At 38.6% G+C, this 8,290-nt stretch overlaps 1 protein-coding gene across 1 annotated transcript in view; it reads right to left on the bottom strand.

Moving 5' to 3' along the window:
• The window catches only part of TNFAIP6 (TNF alpha induced protein 6), a 22,479-nt gene extending 15,836 nt beyond the window's left edge, over nt 1-6,643 (bottom strand). Inside the window, exons 1-2 of the mRNA XM_023217522.2 lie at nt 6,478-6,643; nt 497-634 (exon numbers count right to left, since the gene is read on the bottom strand). Coding sequence (XP_023073290.2) covers nt 497-634; nt 6,478-6,571 — 232 coding nt within the window. The 5' untranslated portion in view covers nt 6,572-6,643. The remainder of the gene's footprint in view (nt 1-496; nt 635-6,477) is intronic.
• Between the last annotated feature and the right edge of the window lie 1,647 nt (nt 6,644-8,290).

Genomic DNA, 8,290 nt, shown 5'->3' with positions numbered 1-8,290 from the left:
TTTTTTTTTTTTTTTTTTTTTTTTTTTGAGACAGAGTCTTGCTCTGTTGCCCGGGCTGGAGTGCAGTGGCCGGATCTCAGCTCACTGCAAGCTCCGCCTCCCGGGTCCACGCCATTCTCCTGCCTCAGCCTCCCCAGTAGCTGGGACTATAGGCGCCGGCCACCTCGCCCGGCCAGTTTTTTTGTATTTTTAGTAGAGACGGGGTTTCACCGTGTTAGCCAGGATGGTCTCGATCTCCTGAGCTCGTGATCCGCCCGTCTCGGCCTCCCAAAGTGCTGGGATTACAGGCTTGAGCCACCGCGCCCGGCCAACACTAGAAACTTTCTGCCAACTCTAGGCAGATGGATAGGAGAAGTCAGAGAGCGGAGATGTCCTAGGGGCTTAGTGATATATCAGAAGGGGATTGGAGAAAGAAGTCTTACTAGGGTTTAGGAAAGATGGATTTTTTTTTCCTCCAAGGATGAAAAAGAAGAAAAATCATTGTGAAATTAGTTACCAATTTTTCTGGCTGCCTCTAGCTGCTTGTAAGTTGCGAGATGGCCGCCTTCAAATTCACACACCGCCTTAGCTTCTGCATAGGTGAGCTTGTATTTGCCAGACCGTGCTTCTCTGTGGTACACACCTGCTGCTCGTTCTGTAAAATCAGATGATGTCATAAAAGCACTGTTATTCCTTCTTACGGAACAGGGGAAATTCTGTGGCCTCAGCTAGAAGATTACAACAGTTATCATTCCTGCCAAAGAGCTTGCTGTGTTGGCTGCCTTGGGTAGCTAAGTTATCATTGTTAGGAAGCTTTGGGGAAAAATATGAATGAGGGGGAATTTTAGTGGAATTTGGGGCCATAAACAGAAACTTGAGGCTAAATTATGTTTTTGATCTGATAGCCTGAAATACAGTTTTTATTTATTTTTTATTTTGTATTTTTATTTTGTGAGATGGAGTCTTACTCTGTTGCCCAGGCTGGTACGATTTGAGCTCCCTGCAATCTCTGCCTCTTGGGTTCAAGCAATTCTCCTGCCTCTGCCTCCTGAGTAGCTGGGATTACAAGCATGTACCACCATAACTGGCTAATTTTTGTATTTTTAGTAGAGATGAGGCTTCACCATGTTGGCCAGGCTAGTCTCGAACTCCTGACCTGAAGTGATCCACCTGCCTCAGCCTTCCAAAGAGTTAGGATTACAGGCGTGAGACACTGCACCCAGCCTAAAATAAAGTTTTTAATACAACATTGTAGTGCGACACTATCCACAGGTGATAAAGTTTTGGCTTTCTTTTGGATTTAAGCTATATAAAAACTTGCCAAGGTAAGCAATGGGGGAAAAAAAAGGTGAAGGCAAAAGAAACCAGTGAAGATGGATCCATGATGTAGGCTCACAGTGATGGAGAAAAATAAGCTAAAATATCCAATTGAGAGGAATGACTAATTGACTAATGCAATATAATTAAGAATTTAGACCGGGCGTGGTGGCTTGTACCTGTAATCCCAGCACTTTGGGAGGCCGAGGCAGGCGGATCATGAGGTCAGGAGATCGAGACCATCCTGGCTAACATGGTGAAACCCTGTCTCTACTAAAAATACAAAAAATTAGCCGGGTGTGGTGGTGGGCGCCTGTAGTCCCAGCTACTCAGGAGGCTGAGGCAGGAGAATGGTGTGAACCCGGCAGGTGGAGCTTGCAGTGAGCAGAGATTGCACTACTGCACTCCAGCCTAGGCAACAGAGCGAGACTATGTCTCAAAAAAAAAAAACAACAACAATGATTTAGTAAAACAAATAAAAACTGAGGAAAGATCTGAAGGGATCCAAAGCAAATACTGAATTAGGGAAAAGAAAAACAGATTCAAACACAGCAGAGAAAAAACTGGACACACCTAACTACCAGTTAATGCCTCAATTTTTAAATCTGATTTGTCTTTTTTAGTTCACATATTTTTCCCAACATATTTTAGGCAGTGTTAAGTCATACATGAGTTGTCTTCCAATAGATCACTGTTTAAATGGATTGTTTTGAGTTTGGAGTGCCTTCTACCATAGAAACAATGTGAAAAGATTCCCAGGACAATAGTCATAACATTAGCTCTGTAGTTAGCTCTAATAGTTCTATGTAGTCTGACATTATGGTTAAGTCTCTGTATCCTGACCTGCGCAATCAGCCACCCTTAGGACCATTTTCATTGAGGACATACATATTTCTTGACACCAAGAAATGAATCCAGGGGAATTAGAAATATAGTTCTTTGTTTTCCACCCCAAACTGAAGTTGACATTGCCATAGTTCAATAACAGAGGATGCTTGTTTTTTCTGAACTCTAAGGATCTTGCTCTTATACATTACATAGTAACTCCCGTTACTCACACACAGAGGACCTTAGTCAATCTGATGCTGGAGGTCAGAGAATACCGGGACCATCAGTCAGGTTGTTTCTCCATTGAAAGGTACCTGCTGCCCGGTGTCCTTCATATGGCAAAGCCTCATTAAACTTTCACTAGTTTTCAATTTAGTTACTTTGAGTATTATACCACGGGGTATTTTGCTAGGTGCTGTGGGTCAGGTTCTATCCTCAACGAACTTGGACACTAGTGAATATTCTGAATTTCTTTAGTGAATATTCTGAATTTCTTTATCTTGAAATAGAGGAACACCAAAGCTTTTGGTAGATACAGGAGGTGTGTTTAACTTACTTATGTATTATAACAGAGGTTGTTGTTAATCATTAAAAATGTTAAAAATTATATTTCGTGGGTATACAGATTAAAAGACCTGTATTTGAAAACAAATTTTGTAGAAATTAATGTATATAAAGTTTTCTCAAACTGATTTTCTTTATATTTTATTTCAAAAGTAAAATGTGATGTTTACAGAAAAAATTAATGGAGATTTGGCCAGGCGTGGTGGCTCATGCCTGTAGTTCCAGCACTTTGGGAGTCTGAGATGGGTGGATCACTTGAGGTCAGAAGTTCCAGACCAGCCTGGCCAACATGGTGAAACCCCGTCTCTATTAAAAATACAAAAAATTAGCCGGGTGTGGTGGTGCACGCTTGTAGTCCCAGCTACTCAGAAGGCTGAGGCAGGAGAATTGCTTGAACCAGGGAGGCAGAGTTGCAGCGAGCAGACATCATGCCACAATACCCCAGCCTGGGCGACAGAGCAAGACTCTGTCTCAAAAAACAAAACAAAACAAAAGAATTAACAGTTTTAAAAAATAATAATTTTAAGTTTTCCTCCCAGTAAAGTTTCATTTTTTAAAAATCTTTTATTTTAGATTCAAGGGGGTTTGAAGGTTTGTTACATAGGTAAACTCATGTCACAGGGGTTTGTTGCACAGATTATTTCATCACTCAGGAATTAAACCCAGTACTTCTGTTCTCTCCCTTCTCTCACCCTATGTAATTTTTCTTAAACTTTTGGTACCTACTGAAACTTGTTTAGTAATAACATAATACCAGAAATAGCAAAAAATGTTTATGTTATAATTTTTGATTTAATTTATTAAATATTAACATTCCACATTGTTCCTCTAACAGCACCAAACTTCCCGGTATGTTGCCATATGAACAAATAGAGAACTCTTGGAGTATGTACCTGACAATTTTTTTTTTTTTTTTTTTTTGAGACGGAGTCTCGCTCTGTCGTCCAGGCTGGAGTGCAGTGGCGCCATCTCGGCTCACTGCAAGCTCCGCCTCCCGGCTTTACGCCATTCTCCTGCCTCAGCCTCCCGAGTAGCTGGGACTACAGGCGCCCGCCATCTCGCTCGGCTAGTTTTTTGTATTTTTTAGTAGAGACGGGGTTTCACCTTGTAGACCAGGATGGTCTCGATCTCCTGACCTCGTGATCCACCCGTCTCGGCCTCCCAAAGTGCTGGGATTACAAGCTTGAGCCACCGCGCCCGGCCTGTACCTGACAATTTTAAATATGGTGTTTTATTAAAAATATTTCTCAATTCAGAATTTTGAGCTATTGAGATGGACCTTTGTACAGTGAATCCCAATTTTACCTTTCAGAAGAAATAATATTTTATTAATTTATCTAGTCAATAGTCATTTATTAAAACTGAAAATTTGTTTAATAAATGTTTTCTCTTTTTAGTGAGTGGTGGCAGTAGAAATGGACTTTGGTTCCACTGCTGTTTCTACCAGGGAGTTGTATAACCAGATGAGCCTCAGTTTCCTCATTTGTCAAACGGGAATAATGATAGCTTCTGGGCCATAGGAGGAGCTCAAGATATGTTACTTTTCCTTTGTTTTTTTTTTTCTATGAGATAAGGTCTCACTCTGTCACCCAGGCTGGAGTGCAGTGGTGAGGTCACGGCTCACTGCAACGTCTGCCTCTTGGGCTCATGTGATCATCCCACTTCAGCCTCCTGAGTAGCTAGGACTACAGGCATGCACCACCACACCCAGTTAATTGTATTTTTTTTTTTTTTTTTTTTTTTTTTTATAGAGACACAGTTTTTCTGTGTTGCCCAGGCTGGTCTTTTTAATTCCTGGGCTCAAGCAATCTGCCCACCTCAGCCTCCCACAGTGCTATGATTACAGGTGTGAACCACCACATCCCGCCTTCCTTTCCCTTCTTTTTCAAATTCAACAATAAAAATAATTGCTTATCTGTGCATTTTTTATTCTCATGATCCACGTAAAATGATTGTAATTTCTTGTCCTTAACTGTTGTTTGTTTTTGTTTTGTTTAAAGTACTATTTTTAAAATTAGATGATACCAGAGTTAAAATAAGCCTTAGGGATCCTTTACTTCAACCTTATCATTTTACCAGATTGGAACCATAACCTAGAGAATTTAAAGTAAACTTGTCCAACTTGCGGCCTGCCAGGACAGCTTTGAATGTGGCCCAACACAAATTTGTAAACTTTCTTAAAACATTATGAGTTGCCCAAGACAATTCTTCTTCTTCCAATGTGGCCCAGGGAAGGCAAAAGATGGGACACCCTAGATTTAAAGTGTCCTGTTCTCGACAGTTGCTAACAGATGTTCCTGAATGGTTTCTAATATTATATTGATCCAACCAACTATAAACTATAAACCAAACATCTGTGCTAGGCTGGCTGGTCAATAATTTGCCCCAGATTGAAGCAATTTGCAATTATCCTGACCCTCAGATTTATAGCATACATTAATAGACATTTGAATTAGCTTCTCACTACCTCTGGGGCAGAACATCTATTGTCCAGGTTTGTATTTTTGTAACACACAATGACACTTTAAAAGACAACTCTAAATTACTTGATTATTAGAGGGTTTGATAACATTTCAAAGTTTATCTGCATGGATTTAATTACTAGCTTTGCGACATTTAAAAAAAATCCTGACGAATATGAGCATATTTCCTACATTTGACTGTATACAAAAAAATAAAGAGATGGGCTCATTCCTCTACTAAATTTCAGATCCTGTCTTGGCCAAATGGATCATAATGAAATTAGTTCACTGGCTCAAGCTGAAAAAAATAGGTGGCAAGGCTGTGCATTACAAATTAGGCTTTTTAATGAAATCCGCATGGTTGCAGTTATTAGCAGAGAGAAACTTGCTGAAAGGGAAAATATTCTACAACTGTGCTGTTTAGCAAGCATAAAATCAAAGTCTAGGTTAATTTCACCTTCTCTTTATTTCTTTTTTCTATGCAAGAATCTATGCATTTTCCCCCAAGAAATTTAATTTTTTTTTACTATTAAACACAAGAATGAACATAGAGCAATATCAATTTGTATCATGAGAATTAAAGCATTGTTTAGCATACTGTAACATAAGGGGTGTTTTGGGTTTTCTGCATTTTCCTTTTTTGATCTATTGTTTATCTTCACTGTTTGGCCTATGTCATTCCTTACATTTAACAAAACAAAATAAGAAAAGAAACTTTCCTCGTCTAACAAAAGGGTCAGAAAAGTATTTATATGGATAGTACAAACAGAAAGAATCAAAGTGGTAAGAATGCATTCAGAAGGAGAAACATTTTTCACTTTTTTCTGTATTGCAAGCTGGCTTGGTCAAAATAGTCAAAATGTTTGAAAAAACTAACATATAGACTATAGCTCAGAGTACACGAAGCAATTATTATAAAATTTTTGTATACTCCAATTTACCTGTTATGATTCTGAAATCTGATTGCAAATGCATTGACAAAAACAAAAGACTATATTGGTGTTTCTAGTTGGTTAAAGAAATGCTCCTCACTGTGCTACTACATCTGCTTTGAAAAGTTTAAAAGTATATTTTCATACTGAATATAAATATTAACTGCTATTTTCTACTGAGCAGTTCACTTTATAAAATGCTATTTTTACTTTTCAGAGGGCAAGAACACTTAAGAAAAAAAAAGCACATGTATTCCAAAGGCTATCTTTCCTAAGCATTTTCTTTGAGAACATCAGCCTTGTACAGAATAGAAAAAGTTACTGCTTTAATTTCCTTCTCCATGATTTAAAGAATTGACATTCTCAACAAGAAGCTCATGAGTGAAGTTTCTTACCAAGCCATATGGAGTTATGAAAAATTCCATCCTTGAATCCCCATCCTTGAGCCTCTTCCCATAGCAAGAGAAATAAGTAAATTAAGATGATCATATCGTCAGTTGTAGCGAAGTAACAGCCTGTTAGAGGCTGCTCACAATAAATTCTCAGAGCAGCGGCTGAAATGTGACTGAAACATCTGGTTTCCACATCTTTTAAATAGTTTTTTTCAACTGTGAGGTCAGCAAGTACTCTCCAATGGCATTTTCCGCTGTAGAGTTACACAATTATCTCAGTGTCTCAAGCAAATCCTCTGACTCATTTGCATTGGCAACCAAAACTAAGGAGATAGAATGATCATCTATGTTTTAAAATTAACTTACTAAGAACGGAGTTCATTTATTGTTAGTCACAAACAGTTTTCTGTTAGAAAGTTTGCGTAACTTGATGCAGATTTAGCAGTGATTAAAAGAAAGTCAAACTTCAGTAAGAATTTCAAGATAAATCCTAAATGTCTTATTTGCAGTGTCAATTATGGGATATGGGGTTAAATACTAATCTTTTATTGGTAATGTTGGACTGGCTTTTCCTAAACATTGTCAAGCCCATATAAAACATTTAAAACAAAAAGTGTGAACAGTTTGGAGAATCCTAATTTTTCTCCAATGATGTATGACTTCCTTATTCTCTGTCTGCTTTCTTCTAGGGTGGGGTCTGTTGCAATCTTTGGTTTGTTATGGTCATCAGTTAAATAAATGCATCAGCTCCCAGAAAAATAGTTCAATTTCAGAGCGTCAGGACGTTCCAGCAGCTTTGGGATGTCCTGTTATAACAGGCCTGTTTTCCCAGGCCACAAATTCTTGAAGTGTTGGGAGAAAGGTGGGTAGACTAATAAAGGTAATAAAAATTTGTCCCTAGCTTCCCAAGACCACTCTAACTTTGAAGAAGATGATCAAAATAATAGATAATAATTATTACAGTAAAGTCATCATGTCTTCAAATATACCAAACTTTCCTCTTCCTTTATGTAGACTCCTTGGGTAACATATCTGATAATACTCCCACTACCACTGATGCTAATGGCATTTCCTGTTGTTCATTAATAGCCATTTATTGGCAACTTTTGATTTTTTTACAAAACTGGTCATTTTTTGGAACTTAGATTCTCTACTTTCGGTCCCAAATTGTTTCCCATTCACTCCTATTATAGCATTCACTTCTCCCATGCTTTCTTAGTCCCTCCAATGACGTTGGAGTTCTTTGAAAAAGCCAACTTGCTAGACGTGCTGTGGTCTGGAGTTAGCTTTGAATCCCTTAGATGTCTTTGCTTTGAACATCTCAGGTATGTTCTGGTCTCGTCTCTTCTCAAAAGAGCAGTTATGGGGATATAGGCTGAGAGTACAGAATTTTGTGGATGCCCACTGAGGTATGCATAAAGTTACTAGCATTCAAAAATCTTTATTTTGGACCAGTGGTACGTGAAAGATGAGAGAATTGTATCCAAGTTCACAGATAGGATTAGTGAATTTAAGTTTGTTGCAAAAGGGAAAGGTATAGTCTAGACCAGGTGGATGTGACTGTGGAGAAGACAGACATGGTTAGTGAGAGCAAGATTCATAGGTAGTTGGAAGGAATAAACCATGACATTTCTTTGGAAAGTATAATTATATGAGTATTTTAAGTTTGTGGTTTAGGAAGTAAATATAACTTTAGTTGTGCAATGCTACAGCAAAACCTTCCCATAGTCTTTCCAATTCTTTGCTTGTCACATCCTCCACCTGTGCCCTTTCTGCATCTCTCTCAAGCGCCTAATTTCCCCCTAGTTCTCATTTA

Source organism: Piliocolobus tephrosceles, chromosome 11 (assembly GCF_002776525.5).
Source record: "Piliocolobus tephrosceles isolate RC106 chromosome 11, ASM277652v3, whole genome shotgun sequence".
In the NCBI taxonomy this organism is placed as follows: domain Eukaryota; kingdom Metazoa; phylum Chordata; class Mammalia; order Primates; family Cercopithecidae; genus Piliocolobus; species Piliocolobus tephrosceles.
This window is presented reverse-complemented; position numbering and strand designations above follow the sequence as displayed.